A 21,826-nucleotide genomic window follows, 5' to 3' on the forward strand; every position below is an offset into this window, starting at 1 on the left:
CTGAAGTTAGTATGTTATATATGTACACGTTACCACAACCTTTACCGCCTGGTTATTGGAATGCATGCAATGTTGACACAAATTAGATGCACCTACAATATACTCCTGCAGTTTGTATATACAGTTGAACCATAAACCTCAGTTTGCATGAATGAATGAATGAATGTTTAACGACACCCCAGCACGAAAAATACATCGGCTACTGGGTGTCAAACTATGGTAATGCAAACAAATAAAGTGATTATCAACATCAATATAAAAATTCAAGATTTAAATAAAAAACACAGTGCAAAGAACTGTGCAAAAAATACAAATATCACAGATAGATACTGACTTTTATTCAAAATTTCAATTGTGTCCCGAAGAAAACAAGGGGATTTGTGCTGTATTGGCCATTCTCAAAAAGAATATTACACCCCTGCACCACGGTGAGGTTACAGCACGCGCAGGGGCTTCAGTTTGCGTTCTGGTGCCAATACGAAAACAATTAACAATCGTTATTTTGTTTTCAAACACAGTATAATAACCATAGCAATGATGCAATATTTACACAAAATGCCTACAACTTCATGTATAAAAAGCATGGTTATTTTTTACATTATTTGTTTTAAATTATTTTGAAGTGTATGAAAGATGTCAAACAATCACTGTCTGATAACATACAGAAAGGAAAAGACAACTGCTGTTACAACGTGTTTTATACGACTATGCTTAAACTTGTATATTTTAATGTTATGAAATTTAAGACATTTGGCATCAGTTTATCTGACTGTTTTAGCATTACGTGGCTCGATTCCGCCTGCAGCAGCCAGATGAGTATAGGTCGTCTGACGGAGTACCTGTTACTACACGACCACATCGACGTGATCATAGGACCACCGTGTGTTAACGGTAAGACCATCAGTTGTGATGATATCGACGATTATAATCATTACACGTTTTTTCTTTCTTTCAATACACTCACCCGCATGCATGTGTATCATCTATGTGATACGTATGACGTAGTGATTTCATTAAGTTGGCAAAATTTTGGTTGCTCCATTTTGTCTTAATTATCACCGGATAGGGTGATCTTTATATTCAATATCCTATTTTCAGGACATAACATGCCACGCCTTATAATACTACCTATAGTTAATGAAAATTAAAATACATACATTGTGTTACTTGAAACACGTTAGAATTGGTTGGTTACTTCAAAACACATCGCGTAACTTTGTCATATTATCTGGTATTTTTATTGTATTTCAGCATTGCAACCAGTGGCAAACTTAGCTGGATTTTACGATATACCGGTTTTTACGTGGATGTCGAGGGAGCATACAGTAGACGACAAATCCATATACGATACGTTAGTCCGTACTAGACCTCCCATTACGTCACTGGGTAAGACAAATCCACGTAAGATACGTTAGTCCGTACCAGACCTCCCATTATGTCACTGAGTAAGACAAACCCGCATACGATATGTCATTCTGAACCATACCCCACCCCTAACGTCACTTGGTAAGACAAATAAACATACGATACGTCATTCCGAACCAGATCTCCCATTACGCCACTGTGTAAGACAAATCCACGTAAGATACGTCAGTCGGAACCAGACCGCCCACTACGTCACTGGGTAAGACAAATCCACGTAAGATGCGTCAGTCCGAACAACCCTCCCATTACTTCACTGGGTAAGACAAATCCACTTAAGATGCGTCAGTCCGAAACAAACCTTTCATTACGTCACTGGGTAAGACAAGAATACAATCATCTTCTTACATCATTATCTCATTTACGAAAAGACAGTAGAAATAGAGGGTTATTTAATTTCTGTGAAATATTTTATTTTCTTGGGCTTAAATTGTCGTGGTTTTGCAAAATAAACACCACCAAAACACACACAAACAAAACAAAACATTCCGAAGGTTGTATCATAAATTGGTAGTATATGTATACATGTATTGTATTATCGTTATACCATAATAGATGATCAGGGCAATAGCTCTACACACTTGGACATTTAGCAAAATAGTGGTTGATTCCAAGAATCTCTATCTAGTGTCTCGTATATAGGAGGGCAGCCGCTAGCGAGGAGATCCATTACATGATATTTCATCCCTCTTGCACAGTTAAAACGAGGACCGCCACTACCTGTCTTGTTTTATTAAATTCGTTGCATGCACTAGTCCACCAATTTCTCCACCACGAATAAAAGTAATGTCACAGTACGTGTTTAAAAAACACTAAATGAATGAAAGAAGCACGAATGGAAACATGCATTGAAAAGAGATAGATACAAACACACTAATTGACTGACTAACGAGGAAGGAAATGTTTTATTTAACGACGCACTCAACACATTATATTTACGGTTGTATGGCGTCAGGACTGACTGACAAAGACACATACGTAAGTATGAACACACATTACGTTACATACCAGGGATTGAAATACCGATTTTGTTTTTCGGTCAACATCACCAATGGCCGATTTTATTTTTGCATGCCGTCCCGTCGGACCGGCAATTATTTGCGTGCGTCTACTTTATGACCGTGGTTATTCCGGCAGGTTTTGGTTCGGTTCTATAGGAATTTTAGCCAATTTCGACCCCTGCTTACATACATAAAACATTTCTCTTTTTTTCTCTATTTTTGTTTGCATTTACAAAAATGTAAAAAAAAATATCATAATTTATTTATTTATTTTGCATATTTTTTGTTATCACATATTGCTCACTTTTCACATATTTTAATCAAGAAAACGCCTTGTATCCTCGTTATTACACAGTGTTACTGCAAAAGTTAATCGACATGGCGAACTTATTATTGCATTTAAACATCAAGTGATCAATCTATACTGATACAAAAACATATATGTTACGAACTTTCTTTATTTCTTTTTCAGTGTACATGTTCTATTCAATCAGTGAGAAATTCAACTGGAGTCGAGCAGCCATATTGTATACGGACGAAGTGCCGAACACAAAAACATTAGCGCTCGCTATGATTACGAAGTTTACTGAAGACAAGGAATTTAACCTGGTCAACCAATACGTAGTGTCTTTGCGTGCTACAGATAACGACTTGCGCGAGATTTTCGAGTCTATCAAGAAGAATGCACGAAGTATTATTATATTATTATAATGTGATCATATTTAACAGTGTTTGTTATGTAACTATACCATACATACAAATAGAAATATGAAACTCAAAACGACAAAAGCTTAGGCTTACCAAACGTCACATACAGTGGATTTTCATACAAAAAAACATAATAATGCAAATTCCTACATGTGTCAAGGTAACAAAATGCACGACCATCTAACCAAAGCTGGTACCAGCCAGCATGTCATTACTTTGCAAACTTACTTTCTTTTTCTTTTCTTTTTTGTTCTTGATAATCCAAGATTATGAGAAAAAAAAAAGCACCCCTTAAAGGAGAACTCAAGTCAAATATGAGCCTTATGTGTTGGAAAGGTGCATACCCGAACCACCACTAACACATACTGACACTTTAAGAAATGAAAAACGCGTAATTTTAGAGTTAATAAAAAATCCCGTAATTATTCTTGATAACTGGGGGCATCCATTAGCCATTTTGTTTCGTTTTCGTCACGTCCGGTACTCTATTTCGGAAGGAAGTGACGTCGACTCCTACCAACTTTTGTATGCACAGGATCGAAGTGGAAAAATAAGGTGAAAATTCTAATTGTCCTTGAATTGCATGCCTATACGTATACGTAATCTGTAATACGTAATCCGCACCAATCACGTTCTATGCAAATGAGTTGTGTAGATTCCATGTATGCGTCTCCTATACGTATGTGCGTAGTCGCTGTTTATTGTGGATTACATATGTACGTATACGCACTATGGCATACGAAATGTGCTCCTAACACTGCTTGCAATAATCGGGGAGGAACCTCACCCGAAAAAAGGGTCATCAATGATACGCTGATGATACAGATTGTATACTTAATGGTAGCAGAACATCTTTTGAAGAAACTATAGCAACTTTAAATAGATTTGCGGATTTATCAGGACTAAAAATGAATTGTGATAAATCTGAAGTTATTTGGATTGGTTCCCAAAAGAATAGTTCAGTAAGATATTTACAACATTTAATTCTAAAATGGAATCCTCCAACTTTTAAAGCACTTGGAATTATCTTTAGTACTGATATTTCTGAAATAACTAAACTTAATTACAACTCTAAACTGTTTTGTAACACCACTTGGCAGAATAGCTATAATAAAAGCCTTATTAATATCTAAACTCAACTATTTACTCTTAACTTTACCAAACCCCACTAAGTCGTTTCAGTGTGAATTAAACAAAATAGTATTCAGGTTTGTATGGAACCAAAAACCAGATAGGATAAAAAGAATAACTGTATGTAAACCTGTTAAAGAAGGAGGCCTCGGTATGATAGATATATTTAATTATATCAAGGCTTTAAAGATTACCTGGATTCGAAAATTGGAAACGAAAGATTCAAAATGGAAACCTATTTTATTTGCTTGTTTTCCTCAATTTCGTAATATTTCTGTATTTGGTAACGACTTCTCCTCAAAATGTTTCAAAAATGTAAATAACCTGTTTTGGAAGGACTGTATTCAGGCTTTTTACGACTTCTCGACAGCAATAAAAGTAACATCCTTTGAAGATTTCTTATTTGAACCAATTTTTTAAAATTCCCAAATAAAAATTGATAGGAAAACCTTTTTGAAAAAGAAATGGCTTGAGAAAGGCATGTCTCAGATTTGCGATCTTGTTAATGAGCGAGGAGATTTTTTTACTTTAAATGAATTTAATCATATATACGAGTTAGATGTTTCTTTTCTAGAATATCATGGCGTCGTTAATTCCGTTAAGTCATATTTTAGGAAAACAAATATTTAAAAAGTTGAAACAAATATCTCCTTGGACGATTCTCCGGTTCAACGGACACTTTTCTCTATTAGAAAAGGCTCAAAATTATATTATTATACATTAACGTTGTCGAAAGTTCCAAATATTGCCATACTAAAATGGCAACTTCATTTCACTTCCAACCTAAACTGGTTTGTTATCTATTTAAAGCCATTTATAACCACTCAAGAAATAAAATTAAGATGGTTCCAGTATCGAATTTTACACAGGATACTGACTACCAACACGTTTGCTTATAAACTAAAACTTATTGACAGTGAAATGGGTACTTTTTGTCATGAAATGCGAGAATCTATAGAACATCTATTTTGGGAATGTAAAGTTGTTCAGCTTTTTTGGAAAAAATGTTTGAATTGGTTATTAAAATCTTGTAATCATATATTTAACCTAAATTTATCATTTGAACTTGTTATATTTGGATGTAAAAGTAATAATAAAACAGATAATATTTTCGATTTATTATTATTGTTAGCTAAGTATTTTATATATAAATGCAAAGTGCAAAATGTACAGTTAAACATTATTCATTTCCAAAACGAAGTTAAACAAAGATACCTGATTGAGAAACATATTCACTACAGTAAAAACTGCTTTAATAAATTCGTTACCAAGTGGGCAATGTACCATTCTCTATTTGATATATAATCTTAAAATTACTTTTGTTCATTCATTTGTTTTCATCAGCCCCAACAGGTCACGTAAAATTGATGTAAAGTAAAACACCTTCATATCTGTATGCCTATTGTATACCCTACTTCTTTTTACAGACCACTGAAATGTTGTTATATATAATGATAAATATGTACATAATCAAAACACGTGCGTGTGTGTGTATGTGTGTGCATATTTGTTTTTGTTCTCTCTCTCTCTCTCTCTCTCTCTCTCTCTCTCTCTCTCTCTCTCTCTCTCTCTCTCTCTCTCTCTCTCTCTCTCTCTCTCTCTCTCATTTTCATATATCATTATATACTTTCATTTACTCTAGATACTTGTTAAAATCCAGGTCCTTGTGAATATATTATTTTAATTAAGTCTGCCTATAAAGTAGTAACTACATTGTGTGTGTATAAATTATATATAAAATTACTGTAACAACCCATGTCTTCTCCCTTTGCATAGGTTGATATTTGTCAACAAGGGAATGGTCAAGAAAAAATAAACAGTTATTAAATTATTTAAAAAAAAAAAAAAAAAAAAATGATAGGCCCTACAGAGCTGTAAATAGAAGTGCTCGTGCAATTCAGAAATGAACGTCTGCATTGTATACTGAATAGGGTAATCGATATGTATTGTCTGGTGTCCAAGTACCAATAATATGGTGTTTTACATAATAGCTTTAATAGTTCATGATGTTTAACTGACGGTAATGTCTTATCTTAATGAGATAGCGTCTTGTTCAGTCAATCCTAACGTACATTTTAATTTCATTTGTCTTATTTCAGTTATTTTCTTAATGATACCCAGACCAGAACTGCGGCGATACATGTTGGCGTTTCACGATCACGGGATGACCAATGGCGAGTACCAGTATTTGTTTACGGAGATGGATTTGGCCGAGTTTAACATTATCTACAACGAGACGTTATGGCGGGGACAGGACGGCCGTGACGATGATGCTCGCACTGCGTTTGGGAGCCTGCTGTATGTAAGTATAATGGTAATTGTATAGCTGTATATTACGTTAGTTTCGAACTGAGTGTCTGACAGCACACTGTCTTAACGACGGTTCAATATACTTCCGTTTTTTGTGGAAGACCCTATATCTAAGTGGTTAAGGTCGCGGGCTATACTATGCCTGGCGAATAGATGCAGCAAGTACGAATCCTGCCATTTGACACTGTTTTTTACATATTATATTTACTGGGTCGACGTTTCTGTTGGTGGATTACTGGTCCCCGAGCTCGTCATTAGCCTCGTTGCAGTTTAAACAATTGCTGTATATTAAAACCAAACTGTTATATTAGTTTAGAACCGAGTATTTGATAGCACACAATCTTAACGGGAGGCCCGTTAGTCGAGTAGGTAAGATCGTGAGCTGTCAAATGCCATGCGAATCCGTGCAATATGTTCAAATCCTGCCAAGTGGCATTTACTATTTTTTTTTATTTTGCTACGACATGTAGTGCTGCGGAAAATATGATTCAAGGGTAAACAAAATAATACATATTATGATACACTTAATTTGTGACAACACACATGATCAAATATTTGCGCTGTAGGAGGGAGAGACGGATAAAGAATAACAGATTTACGGTGTAGGTTATTGTCTTTATCCTCTAGTGGTGATGTTAAATAAAACAAACTTTAACTGTTATCTTGTGACGGTAAGAATGGGAAATTAAGCCAGTCTTGCGAAACGAAATTTGTTCTGAAATTAACAAACTAGCGGAAGTATATATATTTTTATCTTAACACTTACCCATGATATTCATGTCATAAACCTATGTGATAATTTAGTTTATCATCTAATATCTTATATTTTCAGTGCAATCAAAGTATGTGATATTTTTTTCAGATCGCATACTTTAAGAATTTGATAACTTTGCAAAGATGTAAATTTATCGAGGTCACGGCACTAGGTTTATTGACATTTAAGCAAACGTACAAGGGTGACACTTCATAATTGACCTATGTATTCATAGTCATCAAGTGAAAACATTTCAATAGCAATTTTACACTGAAAGCAGTCCAGCGTTTAGAAAACAAATAAACGTTAAGCACTAGTTTATTTTGATGTAAGGACATCCAAAATGAAGTCATTTGGGTTTGACGTCATTTACATTCAAAATGACACAGCGCCACATATTCTTACGTCATTTGAATATCTAGTAATGGTGGACTGGAATTAAAGCTGCGTGTAGTTTACAAAAACACGTCGTATTAAGCTTCAGATTATATGATAAAGAGATTATTACCCTCGTGTGTTTTGGTATCGTCAATATCATATATTAGGAATAAAAATAATGTATTATGCTTGCCAGAGGCTCGCATAATACAATTTTTAATCCTAATATATAATATTGACGATACCGAAAATCACTCTGGTAATAACCTCTATTACCCATATGGGCAGAGAGAGGTGGGGAGGGGAAAATTATCTTTCCCTAGGGAAAGAAAAAAATATGTCTTCCCCTAGATACGTTTTGACGTCATAAACAGTGCTTTACTATAGGCGGTTAATTGTGTGTAAGAATAGTTTCCACGGTGGGAGTTATGTCAACAACTAACTTACGTCACCAGCGATACGTACGTCACAGCTATGACACAACGCTGTCTCTTGTTCTCAACTTGCAAACTTATTTTCAACAACAATATCGTTCAACAATCTCCCATAAAATGATAAATATTGAAAATAGGTAATAAATAGAATACCCAACTCGCTACTCAGCAATCCCGTTTATCTTGCACGAGTGAATTGATGTTGTCCTTCCCGAGCCTTTGGAAAACATCAATTCACTCGTGCAAGATAAACGGCATTGCCTCGTAGCTCGTTTGAGTATTCATTATTCTCTAAGTATTAACCCGGTTAATAATGGTATGCAAATTTAAAGGTATATGCAAATTTGCAAGGTCTCTAGGTACTAATGTGTTGCTGTGAATTGGTCATTTGTTTACAAGACAACAGTAACTGTATACCTGAGCGTAACGGTTTCATAAGATTTAGTTAAAATGCGTGACGTCAAACTAATTTGGGCTACTCGTGATGACGTTATATTACCGATGCAGGCGATTTTAGTACTGTGATTTGCTAAACATCGAATTAAAATGTTAAAGTGTAAAATAGAATTCGCTACCTCGTCTAGTTAATCGGTATTTGTCTCGGCAGAACCTCGACAAATACAAATTAACATAGACTCAGCTGATATTTTCCATATTACAGAACACTCGTGACGAATTATCTCTCTGAAGATATTGAGCATGGGCTATTTTTACTATGTGGTTTATTGTGTTTTTGTGTTATATTTTATTATAGTTACGGTTTAATGTACAGTAGTTTAGAAGTGATCTCAGGAAAGGAACCTACGCTAAATATTCATCGATATTTTCCAAACTATAAAATAATTATTAATATAGGGTTTAATTGTTGAAATTATCGAAAAGGTTTCTTTATATGTACATTGTTTTCTGTTGGTTTTTTCCTTTCTTTTTTTTAAATCTTAGTTCACATTTACTTACCTCGTTGCCACAGACTCGCAGTTAGCAGGGATGATGGAAGCATATGAAGCAATATTTTCTAATTCATCTCTTCCAAAACCAATGTCGGTACGTGCCTAATCGCTGCTCTGTTAAATATAACTCGTATAATATTTACTGTTTCACATAAACCCAATACCATTTTTGGATACATTCTAAAACAACGACTATTATATGTCAATCTATTAAAATTGCTTTTGGAAAAAATATTTTCCCAAAGTTAGAGAGAGAGAGAGAGAGAGAGAGAGAGAGAGAGAGAGAGAGAGAGAGAGAGAGAGAGAGAGAGAGAGAGAGAGAGAGACGCATACGTACAAATACATATGATGCATATGTATGATGTTCGTTGTTTTCGTTTTATATATATATATATATATATACATATATATATGTATATATATATATATATATATATATATATATATATATATATATATATATATATATATATATATATATATATATATATATATATAGCTAGACCATTACTCTGTCTTCCTGTACGACGCCATGATCCTGTATGCCATGGCTCTGAATGAAACAGCTACAAATAACAGAACTGCGAACGGGGTGGAACTCTTCAAGACTGTACAGTACAAAATATTTACAGGTAACTCGTTTGTTCTTGCAATTTCAAAATCACGTTTCCCCTGCAAAGAGTACTGACGTTCGAAAACAAGAAAAGAAGGATAATATGTAAAAGGGGTAGGGGTGGAACATAGTATGGGAAAGAACTGTGCGCGGGCTTGTTCTAAATATGACCAATGGCCAATACTTGTAAGATGCAATACGCCGCCAAGAGACGGGAACAGTACCTGGTTGTCCACCCTTGGTATGTCATCCAATGTCGGAGTTTGTATAGAAAACCTCCAACTTGGGAAGTAGGGGAGCCTGTAAAATAGTATAAATTAAACTGATCTATATCAAGCCACCACCTGCATCAAGTGAAACTGAATTTGAAATATTTAAAAAAGATTGTATACCACACATAAGGCTCATTAAGAACAATCACAAATATGAGATATATCATTTTTATATTGTCTTGTACAACTAACCACCACGATAAAAGGTATTTCTGTCTTTCTTACTTTCATTCTTTGTTTCGTCCCTTCATTTCTTTCTCATTTTGTCCTGTCTTTATGTTATGGTAATATTACCTCATAATTAATAAAACCAATTGTATCTGACAGGTCTATCAGGGGAGGTGTTTATGAACGGTGTGGGCGATCGTTTCCCAAGCTTCGTCGTGTGGGATCTAGCTCGAGACGGCACGTTCCAGATGGTCCTCTCACTCAACTACACGCCAGGACAGCCCGGTGCAAATGTTCGATACAATAAGGTTGAGTTCCTGCTTTTACTGGTACAGATCATTAATAAACGCCATTAAAGTTCTGATGGAACCATTAAAAGATATGATACAAAAATTTCCACGTGAAGTAATATACAAACAATAATAAATATATTAATTCAGCTGAATATGGGGCGTTATCTTAAATATCGTATAATTTTGTGAAATCGATCATTCTATTTAAAGAGAGATCAACAAACAAACAAAATCTTTCTATTAACGGTTGAATAAAACTAAAAGGGTGAAAGCCCATAGTTTATAGTTTTATACAGGAAAAAGCATCTCAGCACGTTGTTTTCTATATACTGTGATTTTGCTAAAGGGGGTTGGGGGTGCATCTTTAATTTATGTTGTTTTTGTTGGGGGTTTTCTGTTAATTGTTTGTGTTTGATTTCAGACGGTTGTACAATATCGTGACATAATATGGGGAGATGGTCGTATCAGTTCGGAGTATATTCCATCAGATATTCCTGATTGCGGATTTTATAACGAGTTTTGTCCACCTGGTAATGTCTAGATGTTTTGCTGTTGTTGTTATTGTTGTTGTTTTGGAATTGGCTCTTTTTCTTCTTTTTAGGGTTGGTAGAGGGGTGAGGTATTTCATTTTAATATATAAACAGAATATAAATGATTTGTAGTTGAACAGTAAACTACTCATTCACCATCGCAATATTTATTATTCATTTATCATCGAGAAAGTATGATTTTGACCAATATAAAACGAATTGTGTTTGCAGAGCGAGGATGTAATGATGCTATGTTTTTGTTCTTAAACAAAACTTCGTTCGTTTCAAGCACGCTGTCCTTGGAAGGCAATGTCTCAGTTAGAGATTATAGTGAGAGGAAACTCGGTTTACTGTTTGTGTAAAATGCTTCCAAACATAACAAATTTAAACCTCTGAAACAATCATGCCTATTTGTTACAGATAGGGGCGGGGACGTAGCCGGATTTTAAAGCGCTTGCATGATGCGCGATATGTCTGGGATCGATCCCCGTCGGTGGGCCCATTGGACTATTTCCAGCTCCAGCCAGTACTATCCTGTCTGTGGGATGTTGCATATAAAAGATCCCTTGTTACTAATGGAACAAATGTAGCCGGTTTCCTCACTGACTATATATCAGAATTACCAAATGTTTGACATCCAATAGCCGATTATCAATACATCAATGTACTCTAGTGGTTTTGTTAAACAAGACAAATATTTAACTTTTGTTGCAGATAATGGATCTATAATATTACTAGCGACTACGATATCAATAGCTTTGGCTCTTATCATCACTGCGGCAGTCGTAATAGGAAGGTGAGTGTTAGAATTCATCCATTTAGCAGCCATTTCTCCTATTTAATTGTAATACTAATATACCATTTTAAGTTTACTGTGGCAGCATTTGGTGGATTCTATCAATGAAAATGTCAGATAAAATCGTTGGTAGTAGCTTGTCGATAATTGTTCTAGTCTTGGTTTGTATTATTACACCTAAATATATATAATTAGTGTTAAAGAAAAAAACATGCAAGACCAAAACAAAACATAAACAAAATCCAAATCAAACTAAAAACCATTGTTAAATCCCCAACCAATTTCAACTTGCCTTTATGGCACCCATACTGTTAGTATACAATTTGCTGCTAACTCTCTTCGACCCATTCTGTGATTGGGTTTTTCCCTTCCCAACAAGTATATCAAAGGTATGCGCTATACTGCTAAAAGATCTCTTGATGCAAATGAAAAACTGTACTAGGTTTGACACCCACCAGGCGATAATTAATAAACCAATGTGATCTATTAGTGTTAAACAAAACAAACTTTGCATTTTTTTCCGTTAATCTATTCATATTATTCATTCATTCATTTTATCTTATTTTCGTGCTTGTATTCAATTAAGGTTCAAGCACTTTGTCCTGGGCACACACCTCAGCTATCTGGGCTGTCTGTCTTGGACAGAGGGTTAGTTGTTAGTGGTCAGTAAGAGAGAAGAGGGTGTAATGGTCTTACACCTACCCACTGAGTCGTTACAACCTGCTTTGGGCGGGAGCCGCTGTCGGACTACGAACTGTATCTACCAGCCTTATGTCCGACGGCGTAACCACGACACCACCGAGGCCGTTTAGCAGTACTCCCAGAATGCTTCCTATATAGAGTTTTATTTGAGATATTCTGCCACGCAAGTTAGATCATGTCAGATGACCATTATTATTACATTCATTCCGCAATATTAATTAGTTCACTCGAACTTGTTTTTCGTTGAGTAGTTAAACCTCGCTCTGGTTGGGAGCCGGTACCGGGTTGTGAACCCAGTACCTACCAGCCTTATGTCCGATGACTTAACTACGACACCGGTTATTCATAATAGTACATATTAGTACGGAACTTATTTTTCATAATCGTAGGTAAAAGGGAAGACAAAACAAAGACAAAATCAAACTAAATCCCATGGTTTAATCCACAACCAGAATCAGTCTGCCTTTAGTTCCTTCTTACTCTATTCGACCCATTCTGTGAGTGCGTTTCCCTTCCGAACGTGTATATCAAAGGTATGTGTTCTGCTGCATATAAAAGATCCCTTGCTGCAAATGAAAAACTAGCGAGTTTTCTCAAAGACTATATGTTTGAATTACCAAATGCTTGACATCCAACAGGCCATAATTGATAAATAAATGTGATCTATTAGTGTTAAACAAAAACACAATAACAAACAAACAAACAACTTTGCTTTGTTTTCGTTAGTCTATTCATAATAGTATATATTAGTACAGAACTTACAGTTCATATCCAAATACACGGCGTCCAGTAATGAATGTTAACTACAGTTTTTAATTTTCATTCCATGATACAATACAGGTGGTGGCGTCGCGAGCAGGAAATATATCAGATGGCTTGGAATGTTCCACTTTCTGAACTCGATTTCAATTTTAGAAAGACCCGAAGGAGATCGGTAAGCATTTGTGATTAGATGAGTAATATATTTTTCTGTTCGTAGCAGCGTTTACATAGAACAAATTTATATTTATTTTTTATTGCAAACAGTAGTTCCTATTTTAAAAAAAAAATGTCATCATAATGGTTTTAAAAATCAAAACCATCAGCTGGAAATAAATGCATAAGTAATTTTGAACAATACAACGTTTCTTTGCTCATCATAATTAGTATAAAAGTAGATCCGTTCCTAAAAGCTATATTTTTGGTCACGAGTGATATGTGAAAACCATATTTATACGAATTGCGAAAAAAAAAACCCATCATGAAATGGTATATTTATTATGTACAACTCTCTTGATTTCTGACACCATATTTCGCATTTTGTTATTACATTTCGCTTATCCTGTAACGCCATGATATATTTTCCAAAACATTTACTTGACCATGGACGTTTTAAAAGAAATATTAATAAAAATTATATTTAACATAATATATGCAAACATACCTGAAAAAGAGATCCTTCAAACCCCCACAGAAACTAAACATAAATGGAACCCAAAGTTAAACTTTAACATACACTCAACGACAAGACACTGTGTCATCAGTATTCACGGGGAGGGGGGTGGGGGGGGGGGGGGGGACATAGCCCAGTGACATCCAATAGCCGATGATTAATAAATATGTGTGTTCTAGTGGTGTCTTTAAACAAAACAGATTTTTTTTTCCTTATTTAACTTTGTACTCTATCAATTTAGATGTTTTATCGTAACTGCACTTCATGTCCATTTTTATAAGTCCAATTGTTTAAATTACAATTGTTTATTGTTCAAATACGATCAGATATCTTTGGTAATAATCAGATTTAAAACACGAAGCGACACTGACCTCAGTAATTAAAACGAAATAATTTATAAGGGAGATAATATAACTTTTCACCAAATATCACTTTTATGGTTTTCTATAGATCTATATATTTTACAGCTATATTTAAATATCTGTAAAATATATAGATCTATAGAAGCCAAAAAAGTGATATTTTGTGAAAAGTCGTGTTATCTTCCTACTACATTATATACTCTTCAAAAGAAGAAACGCAAAACCACATTGTCGTAACATTTGGAGAATTGATTTAATTATTGAATGGTGAGTCCGATAATTACCAAATGTTGCAGGATTGTTCACAATTCACTCTAGTCCATTGTGAGTAAGTGATAGGACACACCACCAAGGTCAAGGTCATCTGGAGTCAATACCGGGTGTGGCCTCCGCGTGTGTTGACAACTGCCTGGCACCGCCTGCCCATTGAAGCAACCAGAGTACGGATGACGTCCCGGGGGATGGTGGCCCACTCGGCCTGCAAGGCTGCTGCCAGCTCGGGCAGGGTCTGGGGCTGTGGTTGTCGCTGTCGGAGGCGTCGGTCCAACTCGTCCCATAGATGCTCAATTGGGTTCAAATCCGGTGATATCGATGGCCAAGGAAGGACATTAATGTTGTTGTTCTGTAGGAAAGCCGTTGTGAGACGTGCTGTGTGAGGCCTGGCGTTGTCATGTTAGAACACTGCGTTGGCGTTGGCCATAACTGGAACGATGTGTGGCCGGAGGATCTGGTCAATGTAGCCCTGTGCATTCAGGTTGCCCTGCACGTGGACCAGGTCAGTTCTGCCAGTGTGTGAGATGGCTGCCCACACCATGACACTACCCCCGCCGAATCTGTCCACTTCCTGCACGCAGTTTGCCGCATAACGTTCACCACGACGCCTATACACGCGACATCTTCCATCATGACGTCGGAGCAGAAATCGGGACTCGTCACTGAACCACACCTGTCTCCATCGCAGTTGAGGCCATTGTCGATGAATCTGGCACCACTGCAGTCGGAGTCGACGGTGTTGTGGTGTTAAGATGACACCTCGAACTGGACGTCTGGCACGAATTTCTACCTCACGTAGGCGGTTCCGTGCGGTCTGGTCGGATATCCTGCGCAAACCTGGTATTGCTGCGGCTGTGGAGGTGGCAGTAGTCAATCGTTCCCGAAGGTGGCGTACCCGGATGTAGCGGTCCTGCCCGGGGGTAGTGACCAGTGGTCGACCGGATCTAGGGAGGTTACGTGTTGATCCATGTTGCTGGTAACGGTCCCACAGTCTGGAGATGGTGCTTGGGGACACATGGAATGCCCTGGCAACGGCCGTTCTGGATTCGCCTGCGTCTAGTCGGCCGATGGCATTGTTTCTCTGCGGTTCACTGAGACGTGGCATGTCCTGGATTGTCAACTGTCGGCCAGATACAGAGGCCAGGCAAGCGAACACCCTGCACTTTTATACTGTCGGTGTTCATGTTGCACGTGCAGACAACGCACGTGCAGTGGTGACATGGTTTGCACGTGGCTGCGTTTTTGCGAATATTCACATTTTGGAACTTTATTGTACAGTAGCTGCGTTTTATCGAATGTAACCGTGGGAATGTGTTTGGGACATGCAATGACCTTATATTCACAAAGCATGAACCGGTAGGAAACATAAAATCGGAGTTATAACCCATTTGTACCCTTTTGCGTTTCTTTTTTGGAAGAGTATATATACAAGTATACACACAACTCGACTCACAACTAAATAGGCCTTTAACCCATTTATATATATATATATATATTTTCGTCGTTTTCATCGAATATTCGAATACCATTTTAGGACAGAATAGTAGTACTACTACTACTAGTAGTAGTAGTAGTAGTAGTAGTAGTAGTAGTAGTAGTAGTAGTCGTAGTCGTAGTCGTAGCAGTAGCAGTAGCAGTAGTAGTAGTAGTAGTAGTAGTAGTAGTAGTAGTGTAGTAGCAGTAGCAGTAGCAGTAGTAGTAGCAGTAGTAGTAGTAGTAGTGTAGTAGTAGTAGTAGTAGCAGTAGCAGTAGCTGTAGTAGTAGTAGAACTTGTTTTTTGGATTGACATTAAACTAGATTATAGGTTGAACCATTACACCGAAATACCGAATATTGTGTGTGGATTTTCAGCTCATGTCTATGGGTACGGAGAGCGTTGTGAGTGACTCTGTCTCCACCTATGCCGGCAGTTCAACCCTCGGCTCCTACGGCTTGGTGATCGCCGGCGCCTCAGTCTGTGAGTCTAGGGTCAAACTCGCGCGGTATCGATCCACGATCGTCTTGGTGAAAATTATTAAAAAGAATAAAATCAAATTCGACAGAGAACTGTTAACACACATGAGAGAGGTGGGTTAGTGTCCTTTAAATCTATTTAGCTTGAAATTAGGTTGTATTGTATTATATTATATTATATTATATTATATTATATTATTTATTTATTTATTTTAATTAATTGTAGTTTTTGTTGTTGTTTTATTTGAAAACTAGTAGACAAATAATCGGGGTGGGGTTTTTTTGGCTTGTTCGAAATAATGTTATAATGACTAATTTTATTATAGCGTCATTGTGTGTCTCGATGGACTAAACTTCAACAAATCGAAACAATTACATAACAAAATGTCACCGGATGCTATGTTTGTTTGTTACATTAAAATTAATATATGTTTTACAACGAAATGATAAAAATAGGATCTATTGTTAATCGAATTCATTAATATTTACCCGTGTAGAGCATTATACGTGTACATCTGTGCATATAAAAATTAAGTAAACGTTTCAAAAGTACGAAATATTACAAGTAGTATACACTGTGTGATTTGTGACTTTCGTTGTAGGTTATTAAATCGTTATGTTAAATATTACAAATATTTTAATTTAATCTAGTTAATTCTGTTCGATTTGGAAGACCTAAAAGTATTTTGTTATATCATGTTCATTTGTAAAAATGAAAAGTATTTGCTATATGAATTAACAACGGCGTTTACAATGTAATTTGTTAATTATTTGATTTATATTTTACACTTACAGCTGTTTTCTTTAAAACATCCAAATCTGGCTACTCTAGCCGGAATGTGCCTAGAAGACGATAAGATTGACGTATTGTGGGAATACTGTATGAAAGGAAGTCTACAGGTACAAAAACCAACGTATTTTAAGTCATTGTATTTTCCATTGGCTATTTTTTGCGATACATTAAATAGTGAATTTATTTACCAAATATATGTCGTATGGGTCGTCACAGTCAGCGGGTGTTATACTTAGCCTTGAAGCAACATTCAGGCCATCGCGCCATTTTAAATTAAGACAAATCTCCCTGACAATATTGTGACTTGTGATCTTGTACAATAAACAAAAACAATCATAATATAATTTAAAAACCCAGTGTGTGTGTGTATGTGTGTGTGCGTACGTGCGTGCGTGTGTGTGGGGGGGGGGGGGTGTCAAAGAGAAAACTGGCTGATTACCGCCGTTTAAGATATTTTTACTGAAAGGCAGCAAGGAATTTCACAGTATGTACTTTCCAATTCTAAGCAAAACTGGTGTATTACAAATTTAATGTATGACATTTGCACAAATTTTATCCGACGCCATATAACCGTAAATAAAATGTGTTGAGTGCATCGTTAAATAAATAATGTCCTTCTTTCTTCTTTTTCTTGCACAAATTTCACAGTAGTCATCAAAAGTCATACCTGTATTCAATTTGTTTTAGGATCTCATCGATAATTCAGAAAGAATGAAACTGGAGGGCGCATTCCAATTTTCCATTGCCAATGACATATGTGGTGTAAGTAACTTGCATCTGTTTGCAATTAAAATCATCGCAACTAGATCACAAAAAGTGTGAGACGGGTGCGTAAACATAATTTATTTTTGGGGGTGGTTATGATGGTGTTAGTGGGGTTTTTTTGGAATGTTTTGTATTGCACGTTCTCTAGAAATATATTGTATGCGTCCAACAAAATGGAAGGTGTTTCACAATTAAACATATTTATAATATATAGTTAAGTATAATGAAGATAAATGTATTAATAACCCCGAAATGGCACGGTTTATTTAATATTAATATTATTTTGTTTTGATCCGTTATTCAGGGTTTAGGATATATCCATGGCGGACCAATAAAGTATCATGGTAGTCTGAAGAGCACAAACTGCGTCATAGACAATCACTGGGCGTGCAAGTTGACAGATTTTGGTATGATGTCATTAAAAAAGGATGAGCTTCTCGAAACGGAATTTGACGAGAATGAAAAGTATACGAGTAGGTACACATGGCATTTTAACATCAGTGATTAGCATGTGGTTTTTTTTAGTGATTAAGTTGTTATGTTAGCTATCGCCTTTGTGGCGCAATTGCAGATACTGGTATATTCTGACTTTGAACTCGGAATAAGTCAATAGCCAAGGAGGAGCTGGATATCAGTCTCCATTAACTGGTGGTGCTTTAAAACTAAAGACTTTTTATATTTGTCTTGGCCCCTCGCAATCCCTCGCTGTTTATGGACCTACAAATAAACATAAATACTTCTCTTTTATTACCCTTAATTTGATTGAGAAGGGAGGGTTTAGACACCCCAAACCCTCCCCCAGTACAAGCGCCTGTGGTGGTCACTTTTTTGGCATTGACGTTTCCTCGGATTCGTAGGCAAGGCGACGTGGTTTTGGCCTTTAACGTAGGTGCTGTGAGATATCCCAGAAAGGCGAGCTAAAAAGCTTCCTTGAATATGAAGACGAACATAGAATGAACTAAATTAAATCATATGATAACACCTTGCTTTATAGTATTACTATGTTATGTCCTTGACATAGTCCTAAGCTCGAAATTCGATTTTCTAGAACGTAATGCATACCTGAAAATACCCTATGTTAAAAAGACAATAGTTTGACAACTTTGTTTATATTTAATTCGTATACATTTTCCAAGTTTGGGGATAAAATAGGGAGTCACAACAGAAAACTTGAACTAAGTTGTGTGAATGACCGATGTACATGTTTGACTATGACTAACTGAACAAATGGATGGATGGATGGATGTATTGATGTATGGATAGATGGATGGATGGGTGGATGGATCGATTGGTGTGTGTTTGGATGGGTGGATGAGTGTTAGTTTGGAAGGATGGATGGGTGTGTGTGTGTTTGGATGGGTGGGTGAGTGTTAGTTTGGAAGGATGGATGGGTGTCTGTGTATGTGTGTTTGTATGGGTGGATGAGTGTTAGTTTGGACGGACGGATGGGTGTGTGTTTGTTTGGATGGGTGGGTGAGTGTTAGTTTGGAAGGATGGATGGGTGTGTGTGTGTTGGACGGGTGGGTGAGTGTTAGTTTGGACGGACGGATAGATGTATGGGTGTGTGTTTGGATGGGTGGATGAGTGTTAGTTTGGAAGGATGGAAGGATCGATGGGTGTGTGTGTGTGTGTTTGGATGGGTGGGTGAGTGTTAGTTTGGAAGGATGGATGGGTGTGTGTGTGTGTGTTTTGGATGGGTGGATGAGTGTTAGTTTGGATGGACGGATGGATGGGTGGGTGTATGGGCGTGTGTTTGGATGGGTGGATGAGTGTTAGTTTGGACGGACGGAAGGATGAATGGGTGTGTGTGTTTGGATGGGTGGATGAGTGTTAGTTTGGGAGGATGGATGGGTGTGTGTTTGGATGGGTGGATGAGTGTTAGTTTGGGAGGATGGATGGATGTGTGTGTGTGTGTGTTTCGATGGGTAGATGAGTGTTAGTTTGGAAGGATGAATGTGTGTGTGTGTGTTTTGGATGGGTGGATGAGTGTTAGTTTGGGAGGATGGATGGATGTGTGTGTGTGGGTGGGTGGATGAGTGTTATTTTGGAAGGATGAATGTGTGTGTGTGTGTGTGTGTGTGTTTGGATGAGTGGATGAGTGTTAGTTTGGGAGGGTGGATGGATGTGTGTGTGTGTTTGGGTGGGATGAGGTTAGTGGCTGAGTGTGTATGGGTGGCTTGTTAGTTTGGAAGGATGAATGTGTGTGTGTGTGTGGGGGGGGGGGGGGTTTGGATGGGTGGATGAGTGTTAGTTTGGACGGACGGATACATGTATGTGTGTGTGTTTGGATGGGTGGGTGAGTGTTAGTTTGGGAGGATGGATGTGTGTGTGTGTGTGTGTGTGTGTGTGTGTGTGTGTTTGGATGGGTGGATGAGTGTTAGTTTGGAAGGGTGGATGGGTGTGTGTGTGTGTTTGGATGGGTGGATGAGTGTTAGTTTTGACGGATGGATAGATGGGTGTGTTTTTGGATGGGTGAATGAGTGTTAATTTGGACGGATGGATGGATGGAAATATGGATGGATCTACAGTATGATGGGTGGAAGTAGTAGGAAACCAACAGGAAACCGTGTGTGACATACGATAAGTGAATAATTACGTACTTCTCTTCTCTACACGTAGGATTGTTCTGGATGGCCCCTGAGTTGGTTCGCCTCATCCTACTGCAGATGCCCTACATCATGACCCAGCAGGCGGACATTTACGCGTTAGGAGTGATACTGAAGGAACTGGTCTGCCTCAATCGCCCATATGCTGAGAAGGAAAATCTCACCCCAAAAGGTTGGTTTTCTTTACATGTATATTATCACGAGTGTGCATGGATTGCTGGATGCTTCATACGTAATTGTATGTATGTACATATTTACACTGGGGGACCATCTACTGGCCGGGGGGGGGGGGGGGGGGGGGGGGCAATCCACACTATGTATATATGTATGTTTGATTTTATAAAATTTGAAACAATAAAACAAAGTGTGATGGGGGTTGCCCCCGTGCCCCCCTCCCTTCCGCTACGCCACTGCATATTTGTGACTCGTGACAGCAGTCACGTAGTTGTGACAACCTCTTTTAGACTTTGGCTTGTGCAGAAAGACAAGTTCGAGTGAATTAATTATTATTGCGTTACGGTGTAATAATAATGGCCATCTGACATGGACTAAAGATGCGCGCCAGAATATCTCAAATAAAACTTATATAACAAGCATTCTGTGAGTAATGCTAAGACAATACATGTCCCCTACCGGGCCCCAAAACATTTTTGTATGTCCTACGTCCAAGGGCCATAACTTGGTGAAAACTGAGTAAATTGCAATTAATGTGAAACCTGATCTGTAACGGTACATGATAACATTATACACACAATTGTAGCTCAATATCTCGACGTATTGCGAAAAACAAGTCCGGGAAACAAACTTTCGTATCGCCTAAGTTCAAGGGTCATAACTAAAAAATTGGTAAATCACCATCAACGTTACTTTATCTGTAACAGTATATAATAAAGCTATATATATAAGTATTCAGCTCAATATCGTTTGGCATTGTGAACAAACTATATGTGGGACAGACGGACGGACAGACAAAAAGACTGAGACGAAACATTAGTCCCCTCCGGTTGGTCCGGTAGGAGACTAGCAAGTGTTGTGTTCTTTCCATTCCCATGCATGCCGTGCTATTTTAAACACTCCTGTGTCTATCTTCCTAACTACAGAGATCGTGCAGCACGTGGCTCACCCCGTGGGCGACGTGACGCGGCCGGTGATACCAGACGTCTACGACGACCAGGGACTG

General features: G+C 37.3%; 1 protein-coding gene across 1 annotated transcript in view; it reads left to right on the forward strand.

Annotated features, from left to right (window-relative positions):
* The window catches only part of LOC121381601 (atrial natriuretic peptide receptor 2-like), a 21,959-nt gene extending 174 nt beyond the window's left edge, over window positions 1-21,785 (forward strand). Inside the window, exons 1-15 of the mRNA XM_041510936.1 lie at window positions 1-9; window positions 747-891; window positions 1,252-1,401; window positions 2,896-3,114; window positions 6,362-6,564; window positions 7,405-7,414; window positions 10,301-10,470; window positions 10,856-10,964; window positions 11,679-11,760; window positions 13,303-13,396; window positions 16,381-16,482; window positions 17,278-17,382; window positions 18,345-18,513; window positions 20,660-20,835; window positions 21,747-21,785. The exon at window positions 1-9 is cut by the window's left edge and continues 174 nt beyond it. Of these exons, the coding sequence (XP_041366870.1) occupies window positions 1-9; window positions 747-891; window positions 1,252-1,401; window positions 2,896-3,114; window positions 6,362-6,564; window positions 7,405-7,414; window positions 10,301-10,470; window positions 10,856-10,964; window positions 11,679-11,760; window positions 13,303-13,396; window positions 16,381-16,482; window positions 17,278-17,382; window positions 18,345-18,513; window positions 20,660-20,835; window positions 21,747-21,785 (1,782 nt within the window). The remainder of the gene's footprint in view (window positions 10-746; window positions 892-1,251; window positions 1,402-2,895; window positions 3,115-6,361; window positions 6,565-7,404; window positions 7,415-10,300; window positions 10,471-10,855; window positions 10,965-11,678; window positions 11,761-13,302; window positions 13,397-16,380; window positions 16,483-17,277; window positions 17,383-18,344; window positions 18,514-20,659; window positions 20,836-21,746) is intronic.
* The last annotated feature ends 41 nt before the right edge of the window (window positions 21,786-21,826 follow it).

Source organism: Gigantopelta aegis, chromosome 9, assembly GCF_016097555.1.
Source record: "Gigantopelta aegis isolate Gae_Host chromosome 9, Gae_host_genome, whole genome shotgun sequence".
Lineage (NCBI taxonomy): Eukaryota > Metazoa > Mollusca > Gastropoda > Neomphalida > Peltospiridae > Gigantopelta > Gigantopelta aegis.